The sequence below is a fragment of the Podarcis vaucheri genome (assembly GCF_965113315.1).
Source record: "Podarcis vaucheri genome assembly, chromosome: 1".
Lineage (NCBI taxonomy): Eukaryota > Metazoa > Chordata > Lepidosauria > Squamata > Lacertidae > Podarcis > Podarcis vaucheri.
In genome coordinates this window covers 71,439,370-71,458,888 of record NC_138759.1, presented here as the reverse complement: position 1 = coordinate 71,458,888, position 19,519 = coordinate 71,439,370, and the positions used below count along the sequence as shown (strand labels likewise).

At 40.7% G+C, this 19,519-nt stretch overlaps 1 protein-coding gene across 6 annotated transcripts in view; it reads right to left on the bottom strand.

The window, feature by feature from the left end:
• Nucleotides 1-19,519, bottom strand: part of DENND5A (DENN domain containing 5A) — a 64,542-nt gene that overhangs the window by 28,765 nt on the left and 16,258 nt on the right. For 3 of the 6 annotated variants that reach the window (XM_082192927.1, XM_082192928.1, XM_082192930.1), the window contains 10 exons: nt 18,909-19,018; nt 16,894-17,554; nt 12,330-12,517; nt 10,424-10,741; nt 8,969-9,187; nt 7,714-7,948; nt 7,182-7,332; nt 6,594-6,687; nt 4,823-4,927; nt 4,118-4,249 (listed from right to left, as the gene is read on the bottom strand). In XM_082192927.1, coding sequence (XP_082049053.1) covers nt 4,118-4,249; nt 4,823-4,927; nt 6,594-6,687; nt 7,182-7,332; nt 7,714-7,948; nt 8,969-9,187; nt 10,424-10,741; nt 12,330-12,517; nt 16,894-17,554; nt 18,909-19,018 — 2,213 coding nt within the window. The remainder of the gene's footprint in view (nt 1-4,117; nt 4,250-4,822; nt 4,928-6,593; nt 6,688-7,181; nt 7,333-7,713; nt 7,949-8,968; nt 9,188-10,423; nt 10,742-12,329; nt 12,518-16,893; nt 17,555-18,908; nt 19,019-19,519) is intronic. The other 3 variants (XM_082192929.1, XM_082192931.1, XM_082192932.1) reach the window with 1 other exon arrangement.

Here is a 19,519-nt window from a genome sequence, read left to right as displayed (position 1 = left end):
CTAGCCCAGCCCCCTCACAATGTAGGAATCACAGCTAAAGAACGCCAGACAGATGGTCCCCCAACCGCTGCTTAAAAGCCTCCAGTGGTGGAGACCCCAAACACCTTCCGAGGTCATAGAATTGCAGGGTTGGAAGGGAACCCCAGGAGTCATCTAGTCCAGCCCCGGTGGACAGCGGGCGCAATCCATCCCGTTGCGCAAGACTAAAGATGCTACGCAAGGCTAAAGAAGAAGCCAAGGCAGTGAGCGGGATGGATCGCGCTTGCTGCCTTGTCTTCTTTAGCTGCACTGGAGAGGTTTAGCTCCTGGCTGGAGAGGCTGCGCGGCTATGGATCCCGCACGCTGTCTTGGCTTCTTTGCTCTTTGGGGCTGGGGGGGGAACCCGGGCTTCCCCCGCAGCCCCGAGAAGCTCTGGGAGAAGTGGACAGGCTGCATGCAGCCTGTCCGTTGCTCTTTAGGGGGGGCTGGGGGGGGTAATATTTTTTTCCTTGATTTCCCCCTCTAAAAACTAGGTGCGTCCTGTGGTCCGGTGCGTCCAATAGAGCGAAAAATACGGTAATAATAATAATAATAATTTATTATTTGTACCCCGCCCATCTGGCTGGGTTTCCCCAGCCACTCTGGGCGGCTTCCACAGAAACCAAAAAACACTAAAATATCATACATTAAAAGCTTCCCTGAATAGGGCCGCCTTAAGATGTCTTCTGAATGTCAGGTAGTTGTCCATCACCTTGACATCCGATGGGAGGGCATTCCACAGGGCGGGCGCCACCACCGAAAAGGCCCTCTGCCTGGTTCCCTGTAGCTTCGCTTCTCGCAATGAGGGAACCGCCAGAAGGCCCTCGGCGCTGGACCTCAGTGTCCGGGCAGAACGATGGGGGTGGAGACGCTCCTTCAGGTATACTGGGCCGAAGCCGTTTAGGGCTTTAAAGGTCAACACCAGCACTTTGAATTGTGCTCGGAAACGTACTGGGAGCCAATGTAGGTCTTTCAAGACCGGTGTTATGTGGTCCCGGTGGCCACTTCCAGTCACCAGTCTAGCTGCCGCATTCTGGATTAGCTGTAGTTTCCGAGTCACCTTCAAAGGTAGCCCCACGTAGAGCGCATTGCAGTAGTCCAAGCGGGAGATAACTAGAGCATGCACCACTCTGGCCAGACAGTCAGCGGGCAGGTAGGGTCTCAGCCTGCGTACCAGGTGGAGTTGGTAGACAGCTGCCCTGGATATAGAATTGACCTGCGCCTCCATGGACAGCTGTGAGTCCAAAATGACTCCCAGGCTACGCACCTGGTCCTTCAGGGGCACAGTTACCCTATTCAGGATCAGGGAGTCCTCCACACCAGCCCGCCCCCTGTCCCCCAAAAACAGTACTTCTGTCTTGTCAGGATTCAACTTCAATCCATTAGCCGCCATCCATCCTCCAACCGCCTCCAGGCACTCACACAGGACCTTCACCGCCTTCACTGGTTCTGATTTGAAAGAAAGGTAGAGCTGGGTATCATCTGCATATTGATGGACACCCAGTCCAAACCCCCTGATGATCTCTCCCAGCGGCTTCATATAGATGTTAAAAAGCATGGGGGAGAGAACGGAACCCTGAGGCACCCCACAAGTGAGGGCCCAAGGGTCTGAACACTCATCCCCCATCACCACTTTCTGAACACGGCCCAGGAGAAAGGAGCGAAACCACTGTATAACAGTGCCCCCAGCTCCCAACCCCTCTAGACGGTCCAGAAGGATGTTATGGTCGATTGTATCAAAGGCCGCTGAGAGATCCAGCAGAACTAGGAAACAACTCTCACCTTTGTCCCTAGCTCGCCGGAGATCATCAACCAGTGCGACCAAGGCAGTTTCAGTCCCATGATGAGGCCTGAACCCTTATTGGAAGGGATCCAAATGGTCCGCATCATAGATTAAACTGGAATAATTCTGGGAGGACATGTCTACATACAATCTAGAATTTCTAATTAACAAAGGTTATACTTTGCACTTTTGTGCATGTCTGCTTATGTAAAGTAACTTCAGGTTCAAAGAGAAAAAAAGTTGTGGTATGTTTATGAATTATTAGGAAAACTGCACTCATTATGATGCTGTTTGGGGATTCTCCACTCTGTAGAAAGTATCTACTGTTCACGAAAAATTATTTACCTGCCTCCAACCAAAAATAACTGTCCTTTTCCTAGCATGCATTGTTATGTGATACTAGGGAGCTCACAACATGCATGTGCTAGAACAGAACTGTGATACAGATATGTTAATATGGGAGAAACAGTCAGTCCAATGCTTCCTGCTCTGTAGTTTAAGATGTTTTCTTTGCTCTTTTCTTCAGAGGGATATCTGTTGTCAGATTGGCTGTGCTGTGGCAAGAAGCAACCACTGGAAATCTCCTGTCTCATTGGGCTGGATGACTACTGGCTGCTTGTTCAAATTGTCTCCATGGATGAAATTTATACATTAATCCATCATAGGAAACCAACAGGGCGAGTTCAAAGGAAAAATCAAAGCTATCCCCTGTCCTGTTCCTCTCCCTATATAGCATTCCATAATTTCTATAGGGGTGGACCAAAGAAGCTTCCCTCCCCACTTTGTGGAGGAGGAAGGGCTTTACAGTGGTCACTATAGTAGGAATAGTTCTCCCTCTGCTACCAAAGTTGCCAGCACAACCAGCAGCTTCTAAAATTAATACCATGTCACCATTTTGAGCCCTTTTTCATCTCCCCAAAACAGCAAACATCACTGTGTCACCCTCTACCTCTCTGATTCAGGATTCACCTGAAATGGTGCCCTCAGAAAAGGATAAATGATGAAACAGGGAGAAAGGGGACCACTTTAAGGTTCCTCACCTATTAAGATTATGTTTTATAAATATTCAATAGTTATCAACAATCTCATCATTACAGCAGCAAATCTCTTTATCTGTAAATTATTACAGAAGCAGTTTTTCTTCTAGGCTTAAGGAATGTGCCTTTCCATTTCAGTAAATTAATTTACATTGCGTGCTACAGCAGACAACTTTAACAACAGGACCTTGGTTGACAATCTGACACAGCAACACATTTCCCCCAAATGCCCCAGGAAAAATTAAACAATTGATAATAGACTTTACAGCTGTTCTTGTAAGATGGTATAAAATGCTAGAGCTATAGAGCAATTGTGACAGGAACAGAACATGATACAGTTTCAGCTCATTTTTTAGACAGGTCTTTGCCACTATCAATAAAAGCATCTCATCTTTCTCAGGTAACAACTTTAAAGCAGAGAGAGTGCTGTGTCTCTGTCTTCTCTTACAGATATATTATTTGCCTCTAAGGTTTATCCTTAATCATCTCACACTGCAGACTTTACTTCTTATACCCACTGTTGATATCATTTGACAATTCCAATTTATCAGTCTTGAAAGATGGGCTTAGCTAATAGATGGGCTCAGCTGAAATACAAGCATGATTTCATACACACTGTTCAATCCATTTTCCTCTAGCTGACTAATAGCAGATTACTTAAGGCTAACCCTTGGCACTGTTAAATCAACAGAATTCTTTAAGGTAAGATCTGCTTCAAAACTTCACATAATTATGGATACATGCAAAACATTTAATACTGATATGTGGATACAGCAGAAACCTGCATCAGACAGATACAAGTACCAGAAAACCAAGGTTAGATGCTCCTCCCTGTTCCCCAAGGGTCATCTAGTTCAACTCCCTGCATGTACAATCATGTACAAAAAATCGCAACATTTATGGGCACCATAAAACACTTAAGAAGAATTGCATCAGTTGTGGCTCTGAGACCAAAAAAGAAGAAACCATGAACACAATATGGAGGAAAGAGTACATTATCTGAACTGTACTCTTTTTTATGATTAAACTTATCTTTAAACTTGACTATCAACAAAATTCCTGTACAAGGGGACTTCCCCATACTTTACACAAGAGGGAGCAATTTTGAGGCACATCGTTTTCTATGGATGAAATCCCTCCCTCCACTGAAGTAAATGGAGGAGCCTTCCATCTCAATATAAAATATCATCAAGGCACCATAAGATTAGGACATACGGTAGTCTACTACCTAGCTCCATGGTACTAGCAAAGGCTGCCTCAATAAAGACCAGCACCATACCTTATTTCGACATTCCTTCAGCAAACCTTCAACAAATTTCCAGTTGGTCTGGGCAATTACTGATGGCGAAAGGTTAGACAATTTGGGCTGCCGAATAGTGCTGCCAAGATTCCGAGCTTCTTGGATATACTTCTATAAACAAAGAGGAACATAAATATATAAAAATGCACAACTTTTAAAACGCTTAAAGCACTTATATGTGGAAGTATATGTTTTGCTCTTTTGTCAAAAAAATATCTAAAAAAATAATGGCATATTGAGTTCTCAGAGGACTAATGCTTTTATTTTATTGTACTGTAGATCAATAACTGGCAATTGTTATTGTTCAAGAAAAAACTGAAGCATTTTGTTGCATGAATAGAGAACCATTGCACTGATTACACTATCCAATATATTTGTAATAGCATAATAATAAGATGATCCTGAAGACAGGAGTGCCTGGCGTGCTCTGGTCCATGGGGTCACGAAGAGTCGGACACGACTAAACGACTAAACAACAACAACAACAAGATGATCCCAGGTTTATATCAAATAAAATGCATTTGGACTGAACTTTTCAGCCACTGTAAGAGAAATTCTCTTTGGACTCTGAAATACATACTTAACTATGTATTTTTGTTCAGTACCATAACCGAACAACATGTTTTCATATTATATATAAGAACACACACACACACACAATGTACCTACATAAACACAACATACCAGGTATAGTTCTGAAACAGATTTAAAAGAGTGCCTGAAAGGCCAATCATGCTGGTCCAAGTCTAAACAAAATTGCAACTGAAGGTCTGGCAAAGGAAAATCCAGCTGCTGGCAAAACAGGAAAGACAGCAAAACAAAAAACAAACCAAAAATCATATAGCTCATGTTAGATGAAAGCATGGTAAGCAGACATGAAATAATGAGAGCACACATGCAAAAACAGGACAGAGGCTGCTTAAGACAATTTATGTCTTTCCAAAGTGAGAAAGAATAATGATGTAATGCAATTTATAAATAACAGATTTCAACAGAGAAAAGAATAAAATGCATGCATCAACACATAAGACAAGATTTTTTTAAAAAAAGAAAATGACAGAAGCTTAGAACTCAGTTTTTACATATTTGGGGTAGCAGAAGACTGTTCTTCAGTGATTATATAACTGCCCCCCCCCAATTGACATCAATGGCATATTGATACTTTTGGCTCTATACAAAAAGTTTACAGGATTCCTCTGCATCCTTGGTGTAATACAAATCAAGCAATTAGGCAAAGTGGGAGATTACTCTTTGGGTATTGGAAGATGACAACCAAATCTCAGAAAGTCTAGCGGAGAAGTCATTATCAAGGCTAGAGGGAAGGCATGAGAGAAAAAGCAAACAGGGTACAAACCACAACAAAAAACAAACAATATAACCACACTGTAAGGCTGCTTCCCCCAAACATACATGCAAACAACATGGGTCCTCACAGATGTCAAGAAGATGTCCAGCCCACCTTTACTCTGTGTCATGGGTGTGAACTGGTAGTTCAGCGGAATGTCACTAATCAGGAAGGGGTAAGGAGTGTGCAATCCAACCCTCACATAAGGCAGGTGAGGGTGTAAATTGATGTGACAGTGTAAATTTACACTTGCCAATACTGAAATGTGGGAAGGAAAGAGGTAAATTTGTGAGACACTTCTTCTTCTTCCAGGCAGATTTTGCAAGATAAAGACCCATCCTATGGACTGAGATGAGAAAGCTGGGGTTATGCAACCATCACCAGGCGGCCCTGCAGAAATGGAGTTGGCAGTTCATGGAAGGTTTAGGGAACCTTAAAGGGTATAAGTCCACGATGTCTTAGGCTGCTGTGCACAATTGCATTTGGCACAAAACATGACTTGCCAATGTAATGCCCATGGGTGCACATGGACCAGAGAGGCCTTCTTGGCACCCACAAGATCCCATTGCTCTACCCCTTCTCTGATGAAATTATGCTTGCAAGAAGCCTTCTATTGCAACCAATATGAGGCTGTGTTTCAAGGTCAACTATGTCAGGAGGGCAATTTTGGGGAATTAGAGCTGGGGAAGGGACCATCAACTCCTCTAAGTCTCATTGCTGTGGAGAGTGACATTCCTGTAGACTGCAGCTGCATTCTCCAGGAAGTTCACACCACCTCCCAACTAGCTTGAAAAAAAGCAAACATGTTTTTGAAAGCCTAACTGCTGTGTGTGTGTGTGTGTGTGTGTGTGTGTGTGAGAGAGAGAGAGAGAGAGAGAGCTACAATAGTTTCTCCTATTTCAAATGTGCCCAAAGGCCCCCAAAGACAGACAACCCCTGGCAAAGACCTTTATTTTTAGAAGAGGTTACCATTTATATCAGATGAAGAACTGGGCTATACTTTTTCATGGGGTTGGGAAAAGCATCTTATACATACAGTCTGATAACCTACATTATTATTCTGTACAAAATAAAGACATTAGATTGGAAATTGTGCTCAACAGTTTTCACCTCTCTCTGATCATTGTCAAGACGAAGGTGCTCTGTGTGCTGCTTCTGCCTGTCTTTCCGCCTCCACTGTGCAGGTGCATTTCGTTTGGTCCATCTAGAAAATTATAATCAATATTTTAAAAATGTATTCTAGCTCACAGACTGAAAAAGGGAATATATATGTCCGTTCTGGACTGCAGTCAATAGGGAGATAGGGTCAAAAGTAGTACAACATACAGTTTAACCAGAAACCTATACTAGGTTGAACCCCACTCAACATATTTTTGTTATTAATGTTTGAAAACTGACTATGATAGTCAAAGTTTATTTGTGGAAGTGGAGATTACAAGAAAAACTGGATGCTTAATTTCTCACTTCTCACTTTTGTCCCCTGATCTAGTACGTAGCTTCAAAACTTAACTCCAGAATGGTTAGCATATCATCTGTAAGTTCATATGTTCATGACAGTCACCATTACATCCAAGTCTCAAGTGCCACCAGCAGCCTACATTTTATAGTTATCACAACCAACTCCCAATTCAAAAGCTGAATGGCCCCCAAATTGTGCAATTTGTTAAGCAGAAGATCTTCCAAACATAGCTTACTCACTTATTGCTTGCTGGCCCCGTAGAAAGAACATCAGACTGAAGTTTGGGGAAGAATCCAGGTTCATATTTTCCTTGTCCAATCTTCATATCTAGCAAGTGGGGATGGACTGCAGTATGATCTATTTTTGCAAGCCTTAATTCAATAGCTTTCTCTGAAGACAAACAAAACCATTACATATACATCTTAAACCATATCATTCTGACAAGAGGTCGTCATGCACGATTAAAAAGGAGAATAAAAGAGGCAAGTGGGAAGACAGCAACCCCAGGTCTATGAAACACAAGTTAGAAAGCTACTGTCAGAAATATGTATCCTGTTCAGAGTGCTAAAGGAGTATAAAGAACCCCCTGAAGAGCAAAACATTCATATTTCCATTTGGACCCATCTCTTAAATAGTGTCATTTATTAACAGTATTTTAAAACTACTGCATTTCTGAAGATCTTCTTTCTATCTGCTCCTAGCTGAGCATTAACTTGGTTTTACCAGTAGACATAACTATAGTGCCTTTAAAGATAATATTTCAGAGCTTACCAGCCTCATCAATGGTAGTACACTTTTGATACATGGAAGTGCGCAAAGTTGGCGTTCGAACATTTAACAGTCTAATTTTATCCACTCTAGAATCAAACACTCTCAAAATAGGGTCTTTATCATCATCATCATGGCACATAATCTTGTTGTCGATAAAGGAAGCAAACATCTGTGTCTCCAAAAATCTTGAGAGGAAAGGCAAATAAGGTTCTGGCTGGTCAGACAAGAATGATGCCTAGTAAATTGAAAGAAAATGTGTTTGTCTCCCCATGTTAAATGATTTCTGAAGGATATGAAGAATACTTTCAATTATCAACACAATCAAATTATTTTCTATTTTACTATATTTTAAATGTATTGTTTTATTATATTATATTATATTATATTATATATTATATTATATTATATTATATTATATTATATTATATTATATTATATTATATTATATTATATTATATTTTAATATACACTCTGTTTTGAAACAGATATACAGGTAAAAAGGTAAAGGACCCCTGGACAGTTAAGTCCAGTCAAAGGCAACTATGCGGTTGCAGCACTCATCTCGCTTTCAGGCCAAGGGAGCCGGCATTTGTCCACAGACAGCTTTCCGGGTCATGTGACCAGCATGACTAAACTGATTCTGGTGCAACAGAACACTGTGATGGAAACCAGAGTGCACTTAAATGCCGTTTGCCATCCCGCTGCAGCGGTACCTATTTATCTACTTGCACTGGCGTGCTTTTGAACTGCTAGGTTGGCAGGAGCTGGGACAGAGCCATGGGAGCTCACCCCATCACTCAGTGGTTGTCCTTTGGCCCTTACCAGCTAGAATCATCATAGGCAGACAGCTATGCACAAAGGAAACGTAGTGGGGGAGGGGACTATCAGTTTATAGTGAAGCGAATAACCTGTGACTAATAAGTCAGTTTACAAAAGTAGCATTTTGTTTCTGATCTGTCTTTTTAACAAGATGTGATTCACACCACCCATTAAACATTCCAAGGAATTAAGTCATCACACAGTATCCTTCTCACAATTTACCACATTGATCTTAACAAAATTAGAGCTAATTCTGGCTGATACAAAGGGCTACTTTACAAATGAACACTCTTTTGATGCTTCAGTTCCCAGTCCTCCAAACCATGGTTTGTATGATTAGGACTGTGCCATGATGCTTCATGTGCCCCACTCTCCTTCCCATCATGCATATGGATCCCCTGTCCTCTGCTTTCATGGTGTCCATCTTTATACTCACTTTATCAAAGTTCTGCATCTGCTCTCTATTGGTGAACCATGACTCTTTGTCTTGACTGGGCTGAATTACAAATACTTCATAATCTGCAAACATCTGAGTGAAACGATTAGCAAAAACTTCCCGCACTTGAATATTCAGCTGGTAAATTCTGAACTCTTCTTCATCACATTGCACTTTGAGATCCTTCTTGCTGCTACCAGTCTCTTCTCGAACTTCAAGCTATAAGGAAAAAGAATTTGAAGCTATAATTATTCACATAGAAATTCTGCATTTGACTTATGTGAGGTTAAGCCTGTCAGAGACTAGGGTTATGTCCATGATGAATATTTTTTGGAATTACAAGAGCTGATACAGGATGGTGCTGTGTTTATATTCATGGCAAGAGCGGAACAACAACAGTGCCTTTTTCCTAATGCATTTTAAGTAAATTGTTTTCTAAGTGAAATTGTTTTTACAAACAAGTAAACCAGTTGAATCTGATAAAAAATTATTTCAGGTTTAGGGGAAAGGAACAGACCTGTTCACAGTCATTTTTTAAAAATATTGACTAATATCATCTGCCAATAAAATCACAAATTACTTATTATTTGGGGGGGATATGTATCCATATCCTGTTACTAAGTGATTTCACAGGATATGGAGCAACCCAGTAATGTCTAAACTCTTTTATAATAGTCAAACTTGGTAAATTGTTTTATACAAACATTCTCTTTGTTCACCAAGGTTTAGAATAATAGATTTGATGCTGCTGTATGTATGTTATGTTTTTACCAATATGACTTTATTTTTGTAACTCCAAAAGGAAAAAAAGAAATAATTGGTTTGTTGGCATAACTAACACCCAGTTTCCAAATACTATTCCATATCAAGCTTCAAGTATATCTTCACCAAAAAAAAAAAAAAAGGAAAATCAAGGTGAGGAACATTTATAGCATAGGCATTTCAATATCAAAAGCTTGCCAACATCAAAAGCTTACCATCATGACTGCTGTCATGACTACTAAAAAAACAATGCAAAAAAATATTCTGACTACACAAACAGAAATCAACCTTAAAGGAGAAGAGTTATGGGATACAATTCAAATACTGTACTGCAATAAGATAATGAAAATGACAAATTAATAAACCAATGGCACAATTTAAGCAATACTCATTAAAGACCTGGTATTAGATCAGTGGTACTAGAGCACCACAAATTAAAACAAAAACTCATAGGCAGCCAAGCTGCACTACAACTGTGAATGTTGGCAAACATATTTGCTCCATACGTAAAATAAACTCCATACATCTCTGTAGCAGACAAGTCTCTCTCAAAATTACACAGGCATAGTGGCATGCAACAAAACTGGGATTAGAACCAAGTAGTAACACAGATTCACAGTAAAGTTCCTTAGCAATCCACTATCAGCTGCACAATGTTCTAGTGTGAAGCTTCCATAAGTATTATGAAATTACCTTTTCTAGGCTCACACCTGTTCTTTTAACAAGTGCTTGAAGTCTTGCTATGGTCTCATTTTCTTTCAACAGTTCATATGAATTTAAAGTTGTTCCTCCTAGGTTACCATTTCTCTTATCAGAGACTATGTCACATGTTCTGAGGCTCTTCATCTTGGAGGCACTTTCACTACAGTGCAAGTTTCCCTCGGGTGAAATCCCAAAAGCCATAAGGATCTCAGAGACTTCCTGAATGAATTCAAGTTTATTTGGAAATTGAGGCAAGTCTTCTGGCAATTCAACATAGTGGTTGTCTATGTCCACAAAGCACAAAATTGCCTGAGAATTAAGTCAGGAGAGATATAAAAGAAATCATGAGCATATGTAAAATGTTGACACATATTGCACATGTAAAATGCCTGTGTTGTCATTTTGCAATGTGCAAAAAAATCCTAGGCATCGTAATGTGTAAACACACACTCATTAAAAACTGGAAATGTATATAACAACTTGAGAGAGAATAATTTGAATTAGAAAGTAGGATAACTGCCCAACTGGAAAGGATTAAGGCTGAAGTCCTAGGCACACTTTGGAATAAGTCTTACCAAAATTAGGTCTTATTTCTGATATATTTTCTTGACTCCTTGATACAGTGTCAGATTATTTACAATGCTTGGTCACAGTGGATTAAGAGGAAACACACATATCCTGTTCTTTTCAGCTGTGCTTGAAATGCAGGAAGGAAAGTAATCTGCATTTCCGTAAAGGAAACTTGTAAGACACGTAATAATTGTTTATGCCCTCAACAACAATTCCTTACTGTAGCAAACAATTCAGAGGGCAAACATCTTTGCATTAGACTTAAATATGGTGTCAACATTCCAGTTCAAAAGCCACAAATGATGCTGGATAGCAATACCAGCATCCAGTGCTTTAGAAGAGAACTGAAGGACATCTAAGCTTGCATACACTATGAAGGCAACAGCCTTGGCCAATTTATTAAGGTCCTTCTTAACACAAATGTCAGCCTAAGGCTTTTTCTTAAGTAAGATCCTGGCCCATAACATGGACACGTGTGCAATGAAGGTGGCAGCTGCTGTTGCTCTGTTAGGTGATAAGGTTTCATAACACGACCTAAGAATTTGCTCCCTTTTTATTGTCTGGATTTCTTAAAAACTCATCCTCATCCACAGGAGCCAGAATCATAGAGGTCAACTCCAACACTGAAGCATTTACAAGAGTCACTTTCATCTTATTCATGAACTGCTGTGGCAATATATAGTGGGTTGAATTCAAAGTAGTGCTAAGGTGATTGCAGGAGAATGTACATACTGGCCAGAGAATGTACAAAATGGAGTCTATATATACACACATACCTAAGTCCTTTTGTAGAGAAGGTCTATTAACTGGACAATATATATAATTCTTTATGCATAAATTATGTGCACAGTGGTTGGTTGTACTGCACATTAACCACTCAACTCACATTACCTGTTATACCGATAATTTCCTGGATGAGTTCTGTTCCATTTTTGTTAACATACTTTAAAATTACCATTGAGAAACTATTCCTAGCAAAAGGAATATGGCTAAGGGATACTGCTAACAAAAATATGTAGCCAAAAGCATACCTTCATCTTACAATCTCAAGTGTAGGTCATATTAGGAAAATATTCAGTATCCTGAGAATCACATTTAATTTTTAAAGCAATTTCTAAATTTTAAAGTTTCAACAATCAATTTGAAAGAATGTCAGCTTTTTTTCTTCTTCTTAACTAGTCCTTTACCCAATCTACCCCAAACCAAATCACACATTGTTCTAGAGAGACTTTTATAGTGGAAGAGCAGGAATAACACTAATTCAAAATTCTATCCTTTGGAAACAGTTTAGCAAGTAGTGAAGCCTGACTCGAGTAAAATTTCTCACCTCTTGAGGGAGCTCCAGCTTAGACCGGTCATCTAGTCCATTGGAGTGCAAGCCCATCAAATATGGGACAGGGGCATCTAAAAAATGCAGGAGAGAGGCTGGAAGGATGGGAACATAGACATGCTGCCATTGGAATGGAAACATCAGTGCTGTGATTGTCTCTGCCACAGTCATCAGTCTCTGGTAATCTAAAAACAGGAAGTAGTGAAGAAGAGAACACACTTAGAGAGCCACCATGAAAATGCAATCATCAGCACAAACCTTGAGGCTTCATATAAGGAGCACTAAGAAACAAACACAAGGCATTGCACAATACATATTCTAAAAATATCAGTTGCTTAGTCTCTGTGGAAATGAAAGATAAAGTAAAACATAGCTTTCTACCAGATATCATGCAGAGAAGTTTTTATTATTATTTTAAAAATAACTTGCACCCAGTAGAAAGGAAAAGGATAAATGAGCCACAGACCAACCTCCCATTCTCCCCATTGCATCTTCAGCTCTTGCAGCTTGAACTTTTATACTGAACTTTTTCTTCAATATGATATTAAACCGTTGATACACATAGGCAATTTGTTTCCACAGAAAGGTTTTATCGCTTCAGGTTAACCAGTTGTAGTATTTACAAAGTCTACATAAATTATCACAGTAAAAAAAATAATTCAAGAACGGTCGTTGATTCAGTTCAGATAATCACCAATTGTTAATGTGGCTTAGCTGAGCCAGAAAGGCTATATTTAATTCTCAAGCCTTAAGATATTTTGGGCACTTAACAGCAGAAGGAATCTGAAGAAGAGCAGACCATATTTAAACTTTATTTTGAATAGGAACTTTAAAACAATGTGAAGAAAGACAATGAGGGATGGATAGAAGAGGAACTATTGAACCTGCAAAAAAAAGACTTCCAGCTTTTTTATCCAAACTAGTTCGACTTACTATGATTTGATAGCTTACTATATTAAGTGATAGTTGAATAAGTCATACTCAGAGTAGACTCATTAGGTCAATGGATTTAAGTAACAAGTCATTTATTTCACTCGAAGTATGATTTTTGTTGTCTATCATCCATTATTATGATCAGCATGTTTATTAAAAAGGCTGTTTATAAACTTAGTTTGAATGTTTCAGGGAGAAAGAAAAAAACAGTCATTTTCTTACCACAATTTTTTTGTTCTCAGTCCTCATATTCCTAATCCTCGGGATGGTGCCTCCCTCTGGAGCACTTAGGCCGGGGCATTCTAAATTGCTTCTCCAGGTGAAAGGACTACCCAACTCCCAGACTAGATTGGAAGAGCAAGCAATACAGGAGGAACAAGCAATTCAGGAGATGATGTGGATGGAACACCCTCCAGAGGATTCTGATCAGAAATTCTCAGTAAAAATATATTTTTTCCCCCAGAGCCTCCAAAAGAGCATTACTAATTCTTGTGACATACCTGAACCGGGGTGCAGGGAAAACAGCTGAGGACCAAACACTACTATTCCAGCACCTTCTGCAGAATCTTATCGAAGCTCTGAGAAGGAACTCAGCCTGACTAAATGCATTGTTACACAGACTATGGGTGGAATTCAATGTCCCACTATTGCCAGTTGGCATGATCCTCCCTCTCCTTCCCCCATGCACTGTTCTGGGGGGTTTCCCCAAGCCCCTCAAAGTCAACTTTGGGGGGTAGCAAGGGAGGGGGAAAGCCCCGTTGCATGTGGAAAAGTCCTTCTGCAGAACTTCCGCTGAGTTGCTGACAGTGCTGGTTACGTGACTCCTGCCCTTAGTCTGAAAGCTGGGTGGCCTCTCCCCCCTAGGGAAGCAATTTTCAAAATGAATAATAACAACTTTATTATTTATATGCCACCCATCTGACTGGGTTGCCCCAGCCACTCCGGGTGGCTCCCAGCAAAATATTAAAAATATTTTTTACTAAAACGTCAATCATTGAAAACTTCCCTGAACAGGGCTACCTCCAAATGTCTTCTAAAAGTCAAACAGTTGTTTATCTCCTTGACATTTGATAGGAGAGTGTTCCACAGGGAGGGTGCCACTACCGAGAAGGTTCTCTGCCTGGTTCCCTGTAGCTTCATGGCTCGCAGTGAGGGAAGCACCAGAAGGTTCTCGGTGCTGGACCTCAGTGCCCAGGTTGGATGATAGGTGTGGAGACACTCTTTCAGGTATATAGGGCCAAGGCCATTTAGGGCTTTAAAGGTCAATACCAGAACGGTCCTGCTTAAGTGATCTAGAGAGAAGCGCCATCCCAAAGATTACAAATGGTCCTCAGGGGTCTCTAGGGCATTTATATACTTTGGAAATGGTTACAGGCATATCCAGAGCAGGTGTTCCATAAACAAAAGGCTGGCAACTGGACTGAGGGTCTTCCTACTCACACAAGTCGGAGGTGATTTTCACCAATTCCCCCATCCCCCTGCTAAGTACCATGTTATCTCCCACACTAAAGGATTATCCAACATACTTGAACAATTTTTTATTGTAGATATTTATATACCAGAATGCAAGGGGGAAAGAGTTAAAATAACCGTATTATTCTGTGAGCAGGAGGCTGCATGGAGCAGAATATCTGATCACCTGGAACTCCAGGTGGACAGCCATTGTCGCACAGTGTGGCCATGGTGGGTTCAGGAAAGTTGCCATCTTCCAGTGCGGCCGGGGAAGGGGATTGCTGGCACTGCCCACCTCTGGCCATGTCAGGATCCCAGGTAAGGACAGGCAGTGCCCACTCAGCCAATCAGAGGCTGGGGCTTGTGGGCTGCAAGCAGCCCACTCCTAGCCTATTTAAGGGAGTGGCCAGGTGTTGGCTGCCCTTTTGGAGGATTGTTGTGGGATTTTTCCACCCACCCACCCAGTCATAAAGCTGGGGGGGCAGGGTGTGGACAGACACATTGCCTTGCTATGAACCTTGCTATGGTTTATTCAGTCACCAAATTTGGAGTCAGGGAGAAATTTTCTCCTGCAAGCAAATTGGCAGGCTTGTAGGTTTCCACTTACCTCATATCAACCATCACAACTTTGGCAGATAAGGCATTGGGCTGCATCCTTAGTCTCAGAGGTACCCCGTTAGAGGGGTCCAGGAGGGGTGATTCTGTCCATGAGTCCATTGTGGGGCCAATGGGTCAATGAAACTCTCCCAGATTGTTTACAGGCATCTAATCAATGTTGGGGGTGACTCCCCAGCACAGGTTTGATCCCACCAGGTTCCTATCAGGTAGCAGGCAAGCTGCCTGATGCAGAATACATACCCAATGCCTCAGCCAAATCTACTCTTTCCTGTAATCAATAAAGTTGTGGCATAATTCAATCCAATACCAGTTTCCTGTGTCAGTTTTGTTGCCCTCCCTTCACCTGCCATGGCCATTATGCACCTGTGGTGGCAACTTTATTCATGGGGTCTCTGGAACCAGCCCAATGACACTTTATTATTTTATAATAAAGCTGCAATCTTATACCCACATACCTGGCAGCAAGTTTCACTGAATTCAGTGGAACTTGCTTCAGTTAAAACAGCCACAGGATTGCACAGTAAGCATTTACTTAATTACTTTTTCAGTTACCTGGTACTGATGCAGAAAATTGTTTTATCTAGCTGGAAAATATCTGCAAGCATAGTATAACTTTCAATAGTATAAAGGTTTTTACAGGTCTGAAGAGAGACAAGAGCATTTTAAGCTTTAGGGTAGCTTTTATCACCAATTATACAGATATATTCAAACACACATATCACCAATTATACAGATAAGGGTTTTTTAATTTAAGACAGTCAAAATTTAGAAAAAAGCATTCTGCTAGAAATTAATATGAGCCTTATGCTGAGATATCATTAGCATCCTCACTTATCTCATTAGCAGCCTCACCAATGACATCCAACTTTAATCCTGACTATGCTTAATCTAACCGACCTCACCTCCTTAAACTCATTTGCACTGACTACCTACTCCAGTCTTGAAGGCAAGAATTAAAAGAAATCAAGAAAGATCACACTCAAGGTATTTGTTTCATTGAGGAGACTTGTGAAAATTTTACTGTGTTTGATGTTTTAATTTGTTGGAAGCAGCCCAGGGTGGCTGGGGCAACCCAATCAGATGGATGACCTATAAATCACCATCTTTTTCAATGAAATGCAGACCCATTTTACAAGATCACCAGATTTTTTTATTTCATAATTTTAATGATCACCAAGGTATACTCAGACATCACTAAGCCAGGAGCAGAGAATTGGATTCAGTTGGCAAGCCCAATCATTACTGAATCCTTATTGAAAAACTGGACAGAGACAACATCCATGTGGAGCTCCACTCATGGAAGATGCCTCCCCTTGATTTTTAGGGATACCCCATATTGTCTAAGCTCCTATGCTATAGCATGCTTCCATTCAGCAGTCCTTTCCAACCCTCAGTGAAGCATTTTGAAGGACAGGGAGACCTGCCCTGGGGAGCAGGAGTAGGAAAGTTAGCTTCTGCCAGCCCTGCTATGCGTACTTTACTGTGGACCCAATGCATCAGGAACAGGTGTATCTTTACCACATTGACCATCATTTATAATATAAAAAGCTATACTCACGCTGTGAATAAAGCAATATCTGAAATTCCAAAAGAGCACAGGTGAAGAGCTGAACCATATTCTCTACTCCAAGTAACTCAAAAACTTCTTTAACTGGAAAGTCAAATAATGGCAATTCACTGGTGCTTGGCCTCTGGCAGATAATTGGTCCATAAACTCCTGAAAATTTTAGTGATCTCCCTGCAGGTGGTAGGGGAACTTCATAGAGTATATTGTAGATAAAGCTTTCCAAAGGTAATGGTGGTGGTTGAGGTGAAGTTACAGCTTGGTGAAGTTGCTCAAGCACTCTCCTACACGCCTTCATGAAAGACATTGGGGTTATCAGACAAATGCACTTAGAGACATAAAGAGTGTCTCTGCTAATATCATAGGAGTTAAATCGTTGTAGCTTTGTTACAGAGGTGCCATTACAGTCTTCTATGGTGCTACAGATATCTTTGTCATTGGTAGGTGGAGTTTGAAGAATATCATATTCCGCATTGTGCATGTGATATAATGTCTGCATTGCGCTACAGATTTGTTTGCTGGTAACTTCCTCATAAAATGTGAGAGAAAACCCAAATGTCCGAGAGCCATCTTCACGGGTAATGATAAAAGAATGGAACTGAGGTTCTCTGGCATCAGCTTGTGTCTTGAAAGACAGACCCTTAGGCATACATAGCTGTGGGAGAAATGAAGAAATAGAAATGTTTATTTTTATTCATCCAGGTATTTTATTAGATGAAAACACACAATAAAAAACTTGTGTTTTTATGCTGCTTTTATTTTGTATTGCATTTTAGTTTTCTGTGAGCTGCTCAGAGGCCAGCTACTATTGGGTTGCTATACTGACAGTGGTGCTTATGACACTGGTAGCTAAGCTATCTCCCCTGCACCTGTCTTATTGAAAATATATTTACTTGGGTAGATGTCATGAGTTACTCAGTGCCTTCAGGTACAAACCTGGGAGAGCAGACTCTAGAGGAAGATGAAGAGGCAGATGAGGAGGACTAGGGAGGAGTCCCAGCTGCTGCTTCCCTCCCTGTGAGGGCACACTGCTGGAGGCTAGGGAAACTTCAGAGCTGCAGCCTGGGGTGGCTGAACAGAATTCCAAGAAGGAGGGTTTAGTATTGTCTTTGAAGGCCAAACAATGGATCCTCCAATGGGAACAGACACTCCCATCCCAACAGTTTATGCGCCTGCAGTCTAGACATTCTCAAAAGACTAATTTTCACAAGTAATGCATGTGCTCTCCTTTGGCTATAAAGCTTGGGTTGGGGGCACATGGGTTGGGACAACTTTGCTGCTCTTGTATGGTTTTGAACGCCGTGCCCTGAATCTTGGACTTTGGAATTATGGCTTTGCTTCCAGCACAGTTAACTCCTCCACCCTGTTTGTAGAAGCTCTGTTTGAGTTAGCTTTTATCTGTTGCTGCACCTATATTGTACTCTGCTTTAATTAACATTCTTTTTTCACTCTCAGATTGCCTCTGTTATCATGTCTGGAGCGGGAGCTAGGACAGTAGGAGAGAGGGTCAAAAGAACATATAGAAGTAGACATCATGGGTAAGAGGACAGGAAAAAATATGCCTTCATGATATAGGCTTAGGAAACAATATACCTATGTGATATATGTCCCTTCTTAATCTCTCTGTGAATTCATGTGCATGTGTAAGTGTGTCTCCCAATCAGCCACGTTGTAGGTCAGTCATCCCAAGCCTAGTGTTGTCCAGATGTTGCTGGACTCCAACTCACATCATCCCTATTCACTGGCCATGCTAGCTGGAGCTCATGGGAGCTGGAACTGAATAACACCTGATAGGCTCCATACTGAGAATGGCTATTCTAGGCTATGCTGAAGTTGGAATAAAAGTTGCTCTTAGTTAAGTCTTCATACTTTGGCCTGATTTCTGAATGAGAACAAACTTTCTAGAAGCTAATCTACATAAATGTATGCATCCTGGTCCAACATACAAATATGAATATTATAGCACCAGACCATTAGTGCAAGTGCAACAATGAAAATTAAGAACCAACCATTCCCACTGCGTCCTGATCAAAAGGATTCCATTCAACATTTTCTGGATAACGAGCAAGAACTTTGGACTTGAATGTGCGTCTTAATGGAGTTTGTTCAAAGTTTTCACCTGAAAAATGAATACGAGAATCAAAATAGTTTCACTTCAAGGTTTTTTTTGTGTAGATGCCAGAAAGCACACTGAGTAATAAAAGGAACAGGTTCGAATAGTTCCTTAAAGAGAAACAGGAAATGGAAAGTAGTGGTTAGCAAGAAAGTAAGCAAAATGAGGTTATAATATTGGTTGTATCTTGCATACAATTAACTATGTGTGCCTTTTCTTAAATAGGTTCAGTCCAAATTATTTCATTTACTTCATTTATTTCAAAAGTTAATCATGAGCATGTTTATTTGTTCACCAAAACCAAACCCCATTTTAAAAGTAATCCAGGAAATGCACACATAGGTAACAAATGGTAAAGTTAAGCAAAATTTAGTGCATACAAGATCAATGTTAATAGCTTTGTTATGTATTTATACCTAGAATCCATCATCTGTTAGAGAAATCAGCTGAGAAGGGAAAGCTAGAAGGCACAAAATGGTCAAGGGACAGAAATATTAGAAGAGAAAT